Here is a 17,997-nt window from a genome sequence, read left to right on the forward strand (position 1 = left end):
ATTGAGGCAGCGTCCCACATCCCACAACTAGAAGGACGTGCAACTAGGATGTACAACTGTGTATGGGGGCGGGCGGTTTGGGGAGATAAAGCAGAAAAAAAAAAAAAGATTGGCAACAGTTGTTAGCCCAGGTGCAAATCTTTAAAAAAATTTTTTTTTTTTTTTTAAGTATTTTAAAGATTTTTTATTTTTTCCTTTTTCTCCCCAAAGCCCCCCGGTACATAGTTGTGTATTCTTCGTTATGGGTTCTTCTAGTTGTGGCATGCGGGACGCTGCCTCAGCGTGGTCTGACGAGCAGTGCCATGTCCGCGCCCAGGATTCGAACCAACGAAACACCGGGCCGCCTGCAGCGGAGCGCGCGAACTTAACCACTCGGCCACGGGGCCAGCCCCTCTTTAAAAAAATTTAAAAAAAAAAAGGAAGCTCAGCAAGCTACAAGAAAACACAGGAAGACAATTCAATGAAATTAGGAAAACAATACACAAACAAAACAAGTTTAAGAGAGATAGATCATAAAGAAATCAAACAAATTCTGCAGCTGAAGAGCACAAAGAATAATGCAGTGGAGAGCATAACAGCAGACCTGATCACACAGAAGAAAGAATCTGTGAGCTCAAAGAGTTTATGTGAAATTATCCAGTCAGGGGAGACCAAAGACAAAAGAATGAAAAAGAGTGAAGAAAGCCTACATGAATTATTGGATACTATCAAGCCAAACAATTACACATCACTGGAGTCCCAGAAGGAGAATAGAGAGAGAAAAGGGCAGAAAGTACATTTAAAGAAATAATTGCTAGGGAGAGATTTGGGCATCTAAGTTCATGAAGCTCATAAGTCTCTAAATAAATTCAACCTGAAGAGAGCTTCTTTAAGGCACATTATAATAAAACTGTTTATTATCAAAGACAGAGAGAGGATTTTAAAAGCAGCCAGAGAGGGGCCAGCCCCATGGCCGAGTGGTTAAGTTTGCATGCTCTGCTTCAGCAGCCCAGGGTTTTGCCGGTTCGGATCCTGGGTGCTGACATGGCACCACTCATTGGATCATGCTGAGGCAGCATCCCACATAGCACAACCAGCAGGACCTACAACTAGAATATACAACTATGTACTGGGGGGGCACTAGGGAGAAGAAGAAGAAGGAAAAACATTGGCAACAGATGTTAGCTCAGGTGCCAGTGGAAAAAGAAAGTTTTACTCTGGAGGATGGCCAAGAGAAGGATAGAGTAAGTTCCATCAAGGTAACATCTTTAAAAAAAATAAAATAAATAAAAGTAGCAAGAGAAAAATATTACTCACATACAAGAAAACCCTCATAAGGCTATTAATAGATTCCTCAGCAGAGACCTTGCAGGCCAGGAGAGTATGGGATGACAGATTCAATGTGCTGATATAAAAAAACCTGCCAACCAAGAATACTTTATCCAGTAAAGTTTGCCTTCAGACATGAAAGAGAAATAAAGACGTTCCCAGGCAAACAAAAGCTGAAGGAGTTCATCACCATTAGAACCCCCTTATAAAAAATGCTATAAGGAGTTCTTCAAGCTGAAATGAAAGGATTTTAATTAATAACATAGGCGCTGGCCCCGTGGCAGAGTGGTTAAGTTTGCATGCTCTGCTTCAGCAGCCCAGGGTTTCACTGATTTGGATCCTGGGTGCAGACACTACACTGCTCATTGGACCATGCTGAGGTGGCGTCCCACATAGCACAACTGGGAGGACCACAACTACAATATACAACTAGGTACTGGGGGACTTTGGGGAGAAGAAGAAGAAAAAAAAGCTTGGCAACAGATGCTAGCTCAGGCGTCAATCTTTAAAAAAAAAAAACTAATAACATAAAAATACACGAAAATATAAAATACACTGGTAAAGGTAAGTATACAGTCAAATTTGAAAACTCTAACACTGTAATACGGCGTGTTATCACTTTAGTATAAAGGTTAAAGGACAAAGGTATTAAAAATAACTATAGCTATAATAATTTATGAATGGATATACGATAGAAGAAGAGGTAAATTATGACATAAAAAACAAGATGTGGGGAGGGGAGGGTAGAATTTTCGTATGTGATCAAAATTAAGTTGTTAGCTTAAAATAGATTATTATGTTTTATGTAAGCCCCATAGTAACCACAAAGCAAAAACTTACAGTAATGCACAAAAGATAAAGAAATCACAGCATACCACTGTGAAAAATCATCAATTCATAAAGGAATACAGAAAGAGAGGAAGAAAAGAACAAAGGAATATAAACAGCCAGAAAACAATTACTAAGATGGAATTAGTAGTCCTTATCTATTAATAATTACTTAAAATCTAAATGGATTAAATTCTCCAACTAAAAGACAGAGTGGTTGAATGGATTAAAAAAACAGGACTCAAATATATACTGTCTATAGGAGACTCACTTCAGGTTTAAGGACACACATAGGCTGAAAGTAAAGGGATGGAAAAATATATTCCATGCAAATGGAAAAGAAAAGAGAGCAGGGGTAGCCATATTTATGTCAGACAACATAGACTTCAAGCCAAAAATGGTAATAAGAGGAAAAGAAGGTCATTATATAGTGATAAAGGGGTCACTTCATCAAGAGAATATAACAAATGCAAATATATATGCACCCAACATCAGAGCACTTAAATATATTAAGCAAATACTAACAGATCTGAAGGAATAAAATACAAAACAATACAATAATAGTAGGGAACTTTAATATTCCACTTTCAACAATGCATAGATCATCCAAACAGAAAATCAATAAGGAAACATTAGACTTGAACTATACTTTAGACCAAATGGACCTAACAGATATATACAGAACACTGCATTCACAGCAGCAGAATACACATTCTTTTCAAGTACACATAGAATATTCTCCATAATATACTATACGCTAGGTCACAGAACAAGTCTTAACAAATTTAAGAAGACTGAAATCATACCAATTCTCTCTCTGACCACAATCATATGAAACTAGAAATCAACAACAGGAGGAAAACTGGAAAATTCACAAATATGTGAAAATTAAACAACATATTCCTGAAAGAACAATGGGTCAAAGAAGAAATCAAAAGGGAAATTCAAAAAATCCTGAAACTAATAAAAATGGAAACACATCATACCAAAACCTATGGCATGCAGCAAAAGCCATTCTAAGAGGAAAGTTTATACTGATGAACCCTATATTAAGGAAAAAAAAGAACTCAAACAACCTAACAACACCTCAAGTAACTATAAAAAGAAGAAAAAACTAAGTCCCAAATTTGCAAAATGAAGGAAATAAAAAGATCAGAGCAGAAATAAATGAAATGGAGACAAGAAAAATAAGAGAAAAGATCACAAAACTAAGAGCTAGTTTTTGAAAAGATAAAACTTGACAAACCTTTACTAGACTAAGAAAAAAGAGAGAAGACTCATAAATAAAAGTTAAGAAGGAAACAAGAGTCATTACAACTCATACCACATAAATACAAAAGATCAAAAGAGACTACTATGGGGGCTGGTCCGGTGGCATAGTGTTTAAGTTTGTACACTCTGATTTGGCACCCTGGGGTTTGCAGGTTCGGGTCCCAGGCATAGATCTACATAGTGCTCATTAAGCCATGTTGTGGCGGCATCCCACGTACACAATAAAGGAAAACTAGCACAGATGATATCTCAGGGCCAATCTTCCTCACCAAAAAAAAAAAAAAGAGAGAGAGAGAGAAAGAGAGGGAGAGAGACTACTATGAATATTTGTATGCCAACAAATTGGACAACCTAGAATAATTGAATAAGTTCTTAGAAACATACAACCTACCAAGACTAAATCATGAAGAAACAGAAAATCTGAACAGACTGACAATGAGTAAGAAGATGAAAGCAGTAATCAAAAACCTCCCAGTAAATAAAACCCCAGGACCCGATGGCTTTATTGGTGAATTCTATCAAACATTTAAAGAAGAAGTAAAGCTAATCTTTTTCAAACTCCCAAAAATTGAAGAGGAGGGAACAGTTCCAAACTCATTTTGTGAAACCAACATTACCCTGATACCAAAGCCAAAGACACAAGAAAAGAAAATTACAGGCTAATATCCCTGATCAATATAGATGCAAAAATCCTCAAAAAGAATACTAGCAAACTGAATTTAACAGTACATTAAAAGGATCATACACCATGATCCAGTTAGATTTACCCTTGAAATTCAAGGATGGTTAAAAACATGCCAATCAATAAATGTGATGCACCATGTTAACAGAATGAAGGATAAAAATTATTTGATCATCTCCACAGACACAGAAAAAGCATGTGACAAAATTCAACACCTTTTCATGATAAAAAAAACTCTCAAAAAATTAGGTATAGGAAGAATGTACTTCAGTATAATAAAGGCCATATACAACAAGCCCACAGCTAACATCATACTCAATGGTGAGAGCTTTTCCTCTAAGATCAGGACCAAGACAAGGATATCCACTCTCATCACTTCCATTCAACACAGTATTAGAAGTCCTAGCCAGAGAAATCAGGCCAAAAAAAAAAAAAAAAAAAAGAGGTATCCTATTCATTAAAAAATCATTAAGGAAGAAGTAAAATTATCTGTTTGCGGTTGACATGGTCTTATATATAGAAAACCCTAAAGACTCAACCAAAAAAAGCGTTACAAGTAATAAACAATATCAGTAAAGTTGCAAGATAAAAAATCAATATACAAAAATCAGTTGTTTCTATACACTAATAACAAATAACAGAAAGAGAAATTAAGAAACAATCTCATTTAAAATAGCATCAAAAATAATAAAATACTGAGAAATAAATTTAACCAAAGAGGTAAAGGCCTTTAGACTGAAAACAACAAGACACTGATGAAATAAACTGACAAAGACACAAATAAATAGAAAGATATCCAATGTTCATGAATTGGAAGAATTAATATTGTTAAAATACCCAACTAATCAAAGTGACCTACAGATTCAATGCAATCTCTATCAAAATTCCAACGGCATTTTTCAGAGAAATAGGAAAAACAAACCTAAAAAGTGTATGGAACCACAAAGGACCCCAAATACCCAAAGCAATATTGAGAAAGAATAACAAAGCTGGAGGCCTCACACATGCTGATTTCAAACTATATGACAAAGCTACAGTAATCAAAACAGTACAGCACTGGCATAAAAACAGACAGACAAACCAATGAAACGGAATGGAGAGCACAGAAATAAACCACCACATATACAGTCAACTAATATTTGACAAGGCAGCCAAGAATTCTCAAGGGGGAAATGACAGTCTCTTCAATAAATGGTGTTGGGAAAATTGGATATCCACATGCAAAAGAATAAAATTGGACCCTATGTGACACTACTCACAAAAATTAACTTAAAATGGGTTAAAGACTTAAATGTAAGACCTGAAACCACAAAACTCCTAGAAGAAAACCTGGGGGAAAAACTCCTTGACATTGGTCTTGGCAATGATTTTTTAGATGTGATACCAAAAGCAAAGGCAACAAAATAAAAAATAAACAAGTGCGGCTATATCAAATTAAAAAGCTTCTGCACAGCAAAGAAATAACCAAGATAATGAAAAGGCAATCTAGTAATGGGAGAAAATATTTGCAAATCATGTATCTCAAAAGGGGTTAATATCCAAAATATACAAGGAACTTATACAACCTAATAGCAAATAAACAAATAACAAGATTAAAAAATGGGCAAAGGACTTGAATAGACATTTTTCCAAAAAAGACATCCAAATAGCCAACAGGTACATGAAAAAGTGCTCAACATCAGTAATGATCAGGGAAATGCAAATCAGAACCACAATGAGATATCACCTCACACCTGTTAGAATGTTTTGTATAAAAAAGATAAGAGATCACACATGTTTCTAGGTGGTGGAGAAAAGGGAACCCTTGTACATTGTTGGTGGGAATGTAAATTGGTACAGCCATTATGAAAAATAGTATGGAGGTTCCTCAAAAAATTAAAATAGAACTACCATATAATCCAGCAATCCCACTTCTGGGTACATATTCAAAAGAAATGAAATCACCATTTCAGAGAGATACCCACACTCTCATGTGCATTACAGCATTATTCACAATAGCCAAGCAATGAAACCACCTAAGTGTCATCAACAGATGAATGGGTAAAGAAGATGTGGTATACATATACAATGGAATATTATGCAGCCATGAGAAATAAGGAAATCCTGTCATTTGTGACAACATGGATGAAATGTGAGTGTATTATTCTAAGTGAAATAAGTCAGAGAAAGACAAATACTGTAGATCTCACTTATATGTAGAATCTAAAAAAAAAGAAAATGTCAAACTCATAGAAACAGAGTAGAATGGTGGGAGGCTGGGGTATAAAAGAGACGGGGAGATTCTGGTCTAACTGTTCAAGCTTGAAGTTATAAAATGAGTAAGTCTTGGAAATCTTAATGTACAATATGATGACTACAGTTAGTAATACTGTATTTCATACTCGAAATTGGCTAGGAGAATAGATCTTAAGTGTTCTCACTACAAACACAAAAATGTTAACTCTGTGAGGTGATGGATGTATTAATTTAACCTGACTGTGACGATCATTTCACAAGGTATTCGTAACTCAAATCATGTTGTACACTTTCAAAACACAATTTTGTCTGTCAATTATATCTCAATAAATAATTAGGGAAAATAATATTATCATACTTAATGGTGTAACAATGGAAATGTTCTAGATCTTGATATGGGTGATGGTTGCACTGAAATATACACTTTCAAAACTCATCGAACTGTCCACATAAAATTGGGTACATTTCATGGTATGTAAAATGTTATGGGTTGACTTTGGAGCTCAAAAAATATATTTTGAAGTTCAAACCCCTAACACCTCAGAATGTGCCCTTACTTGAAAATAGGGTTATTGCAGATGTAATAAGTTAAGATGAGGTCACACAGGAGTAGGCTGGGACTTTGATCCAAAATTATTAGGCTCTTTATAAGAAAAGAGACACATACAGGGAGAAGATGGTCATGTGATGACAGAAGCAAAGAGTGGCATGATGCAGCTATAAGCTAAGGAATGCCAAGGATCACTGGCAAACACCGGAAGCTAGAAGACACAAGGAGTCATATTCTCCCCTATGGGTTTCAGAGGGAGCCAGGCCCTGCCAATGCTTTGATTTCAAACTTCTGGCCTCCAGAACCGTGAGACAACAAATTTCTGTCGTTTTAAGTTACCAATTTGTGGTACTTTATGGCATCTCTAGGAAATTAATTCAGTAAATTATACCTCAATAATGTTGATAGGAAACAAAAGATAAAGAGAAAAAAAAGCACCATAAGATTTTACATTGATAAAATTAAAAGTCTGACAGTATCAACATGTTATTCAGGACATACAGCTACAGGAATCCTTACAGACTGTTGGTAAGATATAAATTGGTACAACCATCTTGGTAAACGGTGTGGCTTTATCTGTAAATTTTAATTTGGGCATATTATCTTTTTAGGAACCAATAATTCTATCTCTATGTATATACCCCAGAGAGTCTTACGCCACAATACTGTTCACAGCAGCATTGTTTATAATTGCCCCAAACTGGGAACAACCCAAATTCCATTAAAAATGGGTAGGACTAATAATTACATTCATACAACATTTAAATTATATTCCATTCAATTGAATATTTTATGTCAATGAAAATGAGTTAACTACATCTATGATTCATATCCAAAAATATTGAATCTCACACATATAATGCTGAAAAAAATAAGCAATAATACAATAGTTACATGCATAACTTCATTGTCTGGGAATGCAAAAATAAATAGTAAAACTATAACGTAAGGAAATGTTACCACAACAGTTAAGATAGTGGTCATTTCTGGAGGGGCTGTGATGGGACTGTGATCAGGAAGGGCATGTGGTTGAGGGAGAGCTTGTGATGTACTTGCAATGTTTTATTTCTTGACGTGAGTAGTGATTACAACGGTGGTTGCTTTATAATTATTCATGAAAGTGCTCGTGTTTTATGTACTTTATGTATATCTCACAATAAGACAAATACATTTAAAAGGGAGTGATGAAAAACCGTAATGGGTTCTTAGAACAGATGAACAACAAGTATTAGGACACTGACAAAACTGATTTTAGAAGGAGCAGCAAGCTAAGAAAGTGTTGGTTTTTTTCTATTCAGAAAGAAAATCGGATTCAACTGAATATATGGAAATATTTGAAAAGAATTTTACTAACATTTCATTAAAACTCAGAAATCATTTATTGATGCTGGGTATGGATTATGGAGACTTCAAGGTAAAAAGGGGAGAATAAAGCAGAATGGCAAAATTCTTCCACTAACATCTAATAAAACAAACAAAAAATATAATAATAAAAGGTCAAAAATTCACAAGCAGCAGCTTCATAGGGCACAGGGTGCAATTTTTTTCTTTAACTTCAAAATGTGGCAGCCAAGCAAAGACACAAGGGATGCTAGTGTGATTTACAAAATCACCTGGCTCCCAACCCGACCTCCAGCTGTAGAAGCGATTCTGAGGAAAGAAAACAAAAACCTTAGAATTATTACTAATACCTTCTAATTTAGAAGGAAGTAAACTGAGGAAGTAAGAAGGAAGACCTAGAAAAGCCAGACTCCTAACATCACCCCACTGAACCTCAGCGGACACAGAGGACTTCCAGCTGGCTACAACTTCACCTTTTCCCCAATCATCTCCTAATGTCACTGAGACCTTTCATCCAGAAGTGTCAGGTGCAAAACAGGATAAAGACCTTTTTATAAAATTTTCAGAGATCTACCATGTCCTCCCCACCCCACTGGTCCATATGGGCCACTGCAGGAGGACTGGGCAAGCAGTGTACTCAACCAAGTGGTCATTATTCTTATAATTTAGCACAATATCAATTAAATAAGAGAATGTAAGTGGCTGAGCCAGACTGTTTAAATCCCTGAGGTCCCTTCTGTCTTGGCTGCCATATGGAGGGTGGACAAAGCAGGCCAACTTGGAGTTGCCACTGGTGGAAAAAAAGAATCATCATGCCCAGGAATGGTCAACATGGAATCTCAAATTATCAAAATAGATCTATATAACTTTCCATTCTCTTGGTCCTGATCGTTATCCAGGAGCAGCTGAGAGAAAATGATCTCCTTCTGGGAAGAGTTTCAGTCAGAGACAAAACCGTCTTACTCTAGGGAGTGTGGAGCTGAAGAAGGTGAGAACAGTAAAGTCAGAAATCTTTTTGAGTCTTATTTTTTTAGGAGGATGTTACAATGGTCAACATACCAGATGCATGTGGATGGTGGGGATCGTGAAAGGCCCATCAACACCTTGACTATCAGTCCATTTTTAGTGGCTTTTGCACACCACTGTCATTTAGTTTTGCCAGTTGCACTTCTATATGCCTTGCAGTAGGTCGTTTTACATTGACATATTTAGGACATCTGGCAGCCTCTTCCACGTGGATTTCCTTCCCTAGGTTTGGGAAGTTCTCTGCTATTATTTCTTTGAACAAGTTTTCTATTCCATTCTCCTTCTCTTCACCTTTTTGAATACCTATATTCTTATGTTGCATTTCCTAATTGAGTTGGATATTTCTTGGGGATTTTATTCATTTCTTTTTAGCCTTAGTTCTCTCTCCTCTATCTGCTCCTCTATCTGGAGCATTTCAACATGTCTATCTTTGATTATGCTGATAGGCTCCTCCATGGTGTCTGCTCGAGCATTCAAGGATCCATATTTTGTTTCATTTCTTCCATTGAGTCTTTCATCTCTAATATTTCTGATTTTTCTTTATACTTTCAATCTCTTTTGTGACGTAGCTCCTGAATTTGTTGAATTATTTCTCTACATTCTCTTCTATCTCATTGAGTTTTTTGATGATAGCTGTTTTGAATTCTTTGTCATTTAGATTACATATTTCTGCATCCTCAGGAGTGATTTCTGGGTACTTGTCATTTTCTCTCTGGTCTGGAGAGCTAATATAATGTTTGATATTGCTAGAGGGAGCGGCTCTGTTTTTTGCATCCTGGTATTATTTGGTCGCAGGTACCACCTATCGCCACTGGGTTGGGGTCAAGAGCCCCATATCCTAAGCCACCTGCCTTCAGCTGAAATCACAGGGGATGGAGCCATACTGAGCGGGTGGGGGGAGGGGCGCTTTCTCCTGTGTGCTCTTGGGGTTTTCTCACTCTGCTTTCGCTATCTGCTCTTCTGGAGTGTTGGCTTGATAAAGTCACCCCCTGTGAAAGCTTTCACCCTGGTAGAAGGCTTCCCTCTAGGCTGCAAGGGCCCTTGGGAGTTCTTGATGTTCCCATGAACAAACGTCCCCTGCCACATTCCTTCCCTCTCGGAGGCTGCCCACAGTCCCGGATCACAGTCTTTAGGGGAGGGAGCAAAGTTTTCTCTTACTCCATTCCACCTCCTCCAAGGGGGGCTCCAGCCTCTCTGCCCTCCATCATTTGGCTGTCCACACAGCCAAATGATCTCTCTGATGTTTTTTGTGTTGTGTTTGCATGTCCTCTGTTGGAGTATGAATGTCCTTTTCACTGTATATTGGAGGGGAAAGATTTCTGGGAGAACTCACTCTGCCATGAAGCTGACATCACTGCACACCATTTTCAGACTCTAAATGATTCAGAAAGCCAAATACATGACCAAGAATAGTTTCAGGGGCTACAAGAGTCATCTGGAGTCATCTGATTGGATAGGAAGTAATACCATAACCTGAAAAAGTGTCAACAAATTACCCCCGAAAGGGGCCCACAGTCCAATGTTAGGAGCACGTGGGATACCTGCAGTGTAAGCTCTCTCGCTGCCAGATAAATGGGTCAACTTCTGGCAAGAGTCAAGTCTGGCACACAGTGGTAGCCTCTGCAACAGAAACCTCACCAAAGTTGACTTGTTTACTTTGCGTCCAGCTATGATGGTAGATGTGTTGTTGTGTCCAGTATAATGGTAAATCTGCAGCAATGGTGGCAGTCTGGGGAGTAGAGGCTCAATTAGCAGCTTTATTCCTGTCAGTGTCATCAAGAACATACTCTTACTGTGTACATTTATGTAAGTGGCCCAGATGATTCCCTTAGTAGCAGAATTTGGTTCTACACTTTACAGCCCCCAAGAGGGATGTCTTTCATGCACCACTCTGTAGTTTTATAGATGGCAAACCAAGTAGCTAGGCCATTGGCAATAGCCCAAAAGTAAGTAAAAATATAACAAGGTTCTTCAAGTGGAGTATTTGGCCAGAGTTCTGTCCAAACGACTGAAATACCCACATCCATTCTGCAGTTGGCCCTTAGGTGGAACTGCCACAGCAGGCCAGTCGACACCATCAGGTTTCAGCTCAGCTGAACCATCAGTGAACCTGGCCCAGGCACTTAGGGGAACCTCTGTGAGTCCAGGGATCCACTGAGCCAGTGGCTTTGCTTCAGGTGGCAGAATGGAGGACAAAGTTTCACCAAAATCAGTAGCTGCCACTTTTTCATACAAAACCAAAATAATGCTAGGACCAGGTCAGATGCACCCCTGAACACGCTACTACCATTTGGCCAGCAAAGCCTGCTGGTTTAGGACCCAGCTAAAGCATGCTGATATGCAAGTTGGCTGATATAAAGCACTAAGTAGAATGCCCGAGTGAGGTACATACAGTCTCCTAAACACAAAGAGTTCAAAAATACACTGGGCCTCCTCTTAGGTGGTGGGTGGCCAAAGAGCACGTTTTCTTTGACCACCAAAGGAGCTGTGTTGTGAAGCACGCACATAGTCCCAAGAAAATTTCTTTGGCAAGCAGGCCCTTGAATTTGTCAGGGTTTATCAGCCCCGACCCCCCCTCCCCCGGAATTGGTAACGGTGTGATAACACCAGTCTGGGCCATTGAGACCGAGGCTTTTGACTCACTAACCAACAAGACATCATCTACATCTTTAGACATCAGAGGGTGGAGACACTCAAATCCCAATCCACCTACCTGTGGCAAATGGCAAGGACTCTTCTACATGTCATAGTGCCCTGAATGGAGAATTTCCTAGGACACTTTATGAGTATTTACAGTACAAGCATGCAACACATCAATTTCATTATACAGTTACAGTGAGAACTATAACAATACATCAAATCAGTAGAGAGGGCCCTACCCACAAAGTCCCTTTAACTGAACCTTTTTTCCCACTGCAAATTTGCCCAAACCCTCAGTCGATTTCAGGTATGTTTTTTCTACTGTAACATAGACTAACCTACAGGTTAGGGGCTACAACAGCTATACTAGCCATAAGGAGATTGTTATTTCCAGACCAGGAGCACAGGGAGAGCAGGGGTGTGAGGGAGGCCAACCTGTGGGCAACAGCTGGAGCAGCAAGAAGGCTTTTGTTAGTACATGGCCCCTTATCTCAGGGTTGGAACCCCCTCCTCCCTTGTGCAGAACTGTCTGGACTCAGGAGCTCCTTTCTTTCTGGCATGTGCTACAATGGGTCACCTTGGGGCCTTCAGCGCCTCTTCCCAACACAGCTCTACATGTGTGCCCTTCCCCTCCCTCTCTAAGAAGGTCCCCAGTACCCTGGGCCTTTTCCTGAAGGCAGCTGAGGCCATTCCATCCTTCCCTACCCCCACGCCACCACCAGAGGGGAGTGAGCCACAAACGAAGCACATTTAGGTGGTTTGTTTTACACCCATCTCTCACCACTCAGCCGCTAAACAGTTAATAACAGGCAGAACAAGTGGACAACCCTTACTACTGGCCCCCCGGCCCCCCCCCCCGCCCCCCCCACCACTTGAGGCAGAGTGTTTGCTTGAAATCCAGGAAATCTTCTCACCTTCCCTAACTCAGCCTGTAGGGGCCCTTTTTCCTTCCTCTTCAGAAAGTCATGTCCCTTTTCAGCATCCCATTCTCATTGCCAAAACTATCACGAACTGTACAGGTTCTAGGATTTTACCCTACTGACAAGCTATCAAGTTATCTGGCCACAGTTTCACGGATGCTAGCAAGAGACTCCTGGGTCAGAGACACAGGACTTTATTATTTATGGGAAAAGCGCCACTGAACCAATGATTTCCTTAAGGGGGCAGAGGGAGAGATAAGGTTCTCCCTAAAGGGGAATTTGCACGTAAAGCTGAGATACTGCAGAGTCAGGCTATCTGTGCACTTGAACACACCATTTCTATTTGACAAGCAAGGTTTATTGGGCCCTTTCCACCTTGTTGGTTGCTGAGTCCAACTTGATCCATCCCCAAATGGAAACTACAAGCCAAAGAGTCCGAGGCCTCTACGGTAAGGTATTCACTTTTGACAAGAGCTCAGTAGCTCTCAGGGTAATAACTGCTTTCCAATAGCGATGTGTCTGGTAGCTGTGTCAGAGGGGAATAAGTCCAAAACCCCAAAAGAGGTCTTCAGGCAGAGACTCCAATCAGTACAGAGATTTGTAGCTCAAAGGAGTCATTAGGATTGTGGGACCCCAAAGATACTGCATCACAGCATGTTAGACAGCTTCCAAGTCAGCTTGTTGGCTTGGGCCCCAGTGAAAGGATGCTGATCTGTAGGTTAGCAAATAAAAAAGACCAAGTAGAATGCCACATGAAGCACATACTGTCTGCAGAGTCCAACAGGTGCTGCACCTTCTTTTACGGAGTTGATGGGAGCGGGGAGGAGCAAAGAGACACCAGTTTTTCTTTGACTGCCAGAAGGACTGAACATTATGAATCTTCCCAGATAGTCCCAATACACTTTACATGGTAAGGAGGCCCCTGCATTTTGTCAGGGCTTATTAGCCACTTCTGCTGGTGGAGATGTGACAATACCACATTCAAGGCTGTTGAGACTAAGACTTTTGACTTGTTAATCAATAGGACATCATCTATATAGTGAAAGCTGTGGACACCAGAAGGTAGAAGCTAAATCCTGACCTACCCACCAGTGGCGAAAGGCAGGTAAGTAGGTACCCCTGGGGGAGTACTAAAAACATATGCAAACTGATCTTGATCCTCAGGTGTCAGTGTTATGGCAAAGGTGGTTTTGGCAATGTCCAAGATAGCATACCAAGCTCCCATGGTCTGTATAATGGATTCAGTTATAGTCTCATTATCTAGAATAGCTGGAACATGGAAGCAACAACTGGATTCAGTCGGTGATAATCCACTGTAAGTCTCAAAACCCATTGGCAAATTTCACTGGCCATACATGGATGTTGTACCGAGATAATGCATCTCTTACATTCCCTGCTTCCTTTAAGTCCTTAATGAAGGCTGTGAGCTCACTTTGTCCTGCCAGGATTCTATAGTGTTTCTGTTAGACCATCTGGGAGGGCCCAGGGAGACAAGGTGGGTAGTGATTTACATTTCCCACCAGCACATCTCTACATGTGGCTCTTCCGATCATTCTGGCACTTATGGGATGGAGATGGACAAGTATATAAAACAATAATTCCTACTATTCAGTTGTAGAATCAACAGTATATTCAAATTGACCTAGAGAATCCCATCCAGAAGGTTATGTTAGTTCCTCTCCCCATTGTGAACCCTGCTCAAACCCCTTAAACTGAATCCAAGTGACTTTTCCTTTCACAGGTCTGGGTAAGATAGAGACTTGGGCACCCACATCCAACAGAACCATAAAAGATTGGGTCCCTACCCTCCCTGAAATTCCCAGCAAACTTGGATGGTTGTATAGAGCCTTCTATCCACTTTTGAGACAGGGAGACCTTGGGTCCACCTCTAATCATGTTTCTCCTTAAACCTTAAAGATAAGGTGGAAGGAAGGTATCACAGGATGCAGAAGGAGAAAGTAACTCCATGCCATTTAACAAGACTTCGCATTTGCTGTCAGTTTTGAGTAGCGGAGCAGCAATTCATGGCTCAAGCAAATGAATTTCTAATGTTGTTGGTCTTCCCAACACTCTATGTCAGGCACCAAGGTTTTCATAGCTGACAGCATCTAGTTAATCTTTGGGAATTCCTTCACTCAGCAGCCATCGCCACAGTGCTTTCTGGATAGGGCCATTAGGTTTGTGTGTCCTCAGATGACTTGAACTAGGTTTGCACAGCAGTGACCTACTTTGTGGGGTCTACTTCCATCCAGGGCATCTGCTGTCCCATTACCATGACGACACCTCATAAATTCTTGCCTGGTTTCAACGTAAGAGCTAAAGGAGTTTTCCAGGGCACCAGAGCTGATTGCAATAATTTATATTTCTTTGGGTCAGTTTTTCATTTCCTAGTGGACCACTTTCATCAGCATTGTGTATCCAATGTAAGAGCCTGAATATTAGTTGATGCCTATGTATGATGTTCCACAAGAGTTCATCTATTTTAGGGAAATCTCCCCAAGAGGGCCAAAACTACCTTATAGCAGCCAGAACCCACTATAAAAAACTCTGAAATCTTTTACTCGTTTTGGAATGGATGCAAGATTGTCACTCTACACTGCAGGAGTAATTGGCCATAAGAAGGCCCAGCTGTCTGGCCCTTCCTTTGTAGATATTACACAGTCTGTACCCTCATCTCCCAAGCAAACCAGTCAAAGTTCTAATGAGTCACTTGGTTTCTGTCCATGGCAGTCATGAAGCCCCATCCTGTCATCCTCAGTGTACGTATGCATCTCTGTAACTGTAGTCAGAGAGCAGAATCTTCTGCCCACCCAGGACAGGTTAGTATTAACTGTTAAAATGGAATAGACTGAGAGAGATCATCAGATTGGCAGGAAATCTCCCCACTTGGAGGATAATTACCAACAACCAGGACACTGTCCAGGCACCTGTTTTTGAACCTACTTCCCTATACTTGGCTTGTAACCACCTCTCCAATTCCCTCTCATTAACAGGCAATAAAGTGGAGGACTGTTTATTGCATGATTGACCATACAATTTGGTTAGCATGTTCAATGACCAATTCCCATGGGCTTCCCCCAAACCCAACTGATCAGACAAGATCCTTGTCCTTCGTCTTTCAGAAAGCAATGTCTGTCAGTATCCCATCTTGTCACCAAAGTTGTCAAGAAACTGCCATATTTGTAAGCTAACAAGTTAGCCTGCCATGGAAGCTGATAGAAGACATAAGTCTCCTGAGTCAGAGACAAAGGACAGTTTATTACTCAGAGCAATCATAGTAGCCAGAATGTAAGTGTTTTTGCATCAGTTCCTCAAGCCCTAATACCCAAAGGTGATGCAGTGTTATCTGAGGGCCAGATAACAACTGCACATGCAATGGATTACGTGACAGGAAAAGAGTCCTGTGCCTCTTACAGGATGTGCAGGAATGCGAGAGAACCATGGAGAACTGTCTCCCAACAATATGGACAGATTTATGGAATGACGTTCACCACATATTAACTATTAACGCTGGTAATTTCTGGACAGTGAAATTATGGGCTGTTTCTTCCTCGCATTTTTCGGGGATTGCTTGAATTTTTATAACAAGCATCCCTCATTTTCAACTCTTTACTTTCTTTTTTTTTGAGGAAGATTAGCCCTGAGCTAGCTACTGCCAGTTCTCCTCTTTTTGCTGAGGACGCCTGACCCCGAGCTAACATCCGTGCCCATCTTCCTCTACTTTATACGTGGGACGCCTACCACAGCATGGTGTGCCAAGCGGTGCCATGTCCGCACCCAGGATCCAAACCGGCAAACCCCAGGCCGCCGAGAAGTGGAATGTGCGAACTTAACTGCTGCACCACTGGGCTGGCTCCTCAACTCTTTACTTTAAAAAAATGCATTATGAACATTCAGGTCAAGATGATATTCAAGTTTTTACAAAGTCCCTGTGAAATGAGCAGAGAGATATAGAAATAGAGGAAAATCTGTTCGCATATTAGAAAACATGGAAAATTACGGGTTAAGAGTAAGGGCAGGAGCTAGAATTCCTCTAAAATGGTTCAGCCAAAGAGGCTTTAATATAAATGAAAGGTGTGTGTACAGATAAGGAAGCAACAAGGGATGTTGAGAGCGACAGTGGGAAGATGTTACCATTCCAGCCAGAGCCCAGTGATAGCTGGAGTCAGAGCGGTGGGTAGTGGCTGCAGAGGTGAAGGATCCACTGTTAGAACTACAGCCCCACAGCAGGGAGACAGCAGGACAGGGGGATCTCAGTCTTTCTTTCCCCTCTTGCCCTCCAATGTCCTGTCAGTGCCTGCCATCTGCTGGACGTCAGCCAGGAAGGGTCTGGTGAGGCAGTCCAGAGAGGTCACCTTCCTGGGGCAAAAAACAGGACAAAGAAAGGTAGAGAACAGATTGGGGTGGGGATAGGATAGAAAATAATAAGCAGGTATTATCCACAGTCCAAAAGGTTTTCTACAAGATATAGTCAAGATGAAAATAAACTGAAGAGCTGACCAATCAACCAGGAGTTTACCATATTCAAGTAAAAGCCTGACTTGGAAGAAAGTGGACAGGCTCCTTTACCCCTCAATGGAAAGACCCACTTTCCAAGCTCCTAACACTGCAATCAATCTAGGGCACCCAGCTAAGGTAAGGAGCGCTGACCCAACGAATAAGGAAACACTGAAAATTCAGTTATGTTCTCATTGTTTCAGGAGTATATGTTTTTCCTAGTCCTCATGGGTGAATGAAAGCCTAATGCAGCATCATTAAAATTACTGGAAATATTACATAACTGCCTTGCCTCTGGCAGCAAAAGAATTAAATGAGTAATCTCAGATAAAATCCATCTCAGATACCAATGGACAAACAGACCTTCCAGAGAAAAGTATAAGCAAAGATAAAAATGATTTGAAATTTTAAAATGATCTATTTCAAAAGAAGGTCTATTTTGATCAATTAGAAAAGTCCCCCTTACTCCAAAATCAGGAAAACTATTTTTTATCTTTTATAGTCTCAATTAGTTTCAAGAATTCATTACATCTATGAAAACATATGGATTAGAACAACTTCCAGGGAAAAAAATTATCAAATTAAAAAAGAGGATAAAATAATTTTAAGGTGCATTTCACATGCATGACTTGGGTTGATTTCAAGTGCAAAGTTAGCAAAGGCTATGAGTTTGGGATCATGGCTTATTTCCCACCAGT

At 40.1% G+C, this 17,997-nt stretch overlaps 1 protein-coding gene across 50 annotated transcripts in view; it reads right to left on the minus strand.

Moving 5' to 3' along the window:
* C2CD6 (C2 calcium dependent domain containing 6) overlaps positions 1 to 17,997 on the minus strand; it is a 168,369-nt gene that overhangs the window by 77,014 nt on the left and 73,358 nt on the right. For 2 of the 50 annotated variants that reach the window (XM_023622383.2, XM_070241595.1), the window contains one exon: positions 8,231 to 8,525. The exons of 45 other annotated variants lie outside the window; for them this stretch is intronic. In XM_023622383.2, coding sequence (XP_023478151.2) covers positions 8,373 to 8,525 — 153 coding nt within the window. In that variant the 3' untranslated portion in view covers positions 8,231 to 8,372. Of the gene's footprint in view, positions 1 to 8,198; positions 8,526 to 16,042; positions 17,162 to 17,997 lie in introns of those variants that run through there. 3 more of the 50 variants (XM_070241592.1, XM_023622386.2, XM_070241593.1) reach the window with 3 other exon arrangements.

Source organism: Equus caballus, chromosome 18, assembly GCF_041296265.1.
Source record: "Equus caballus isolate H_3958 breed thoroughbred chromosome 18, TB-T2T, whole genome shotgun sequence".
Taxonomy (NCBI): Eukaryota; Metazoa; Chordata; class Mammalia; order Perissodactyla; family Equidae; genus Equus; species Equus caballus.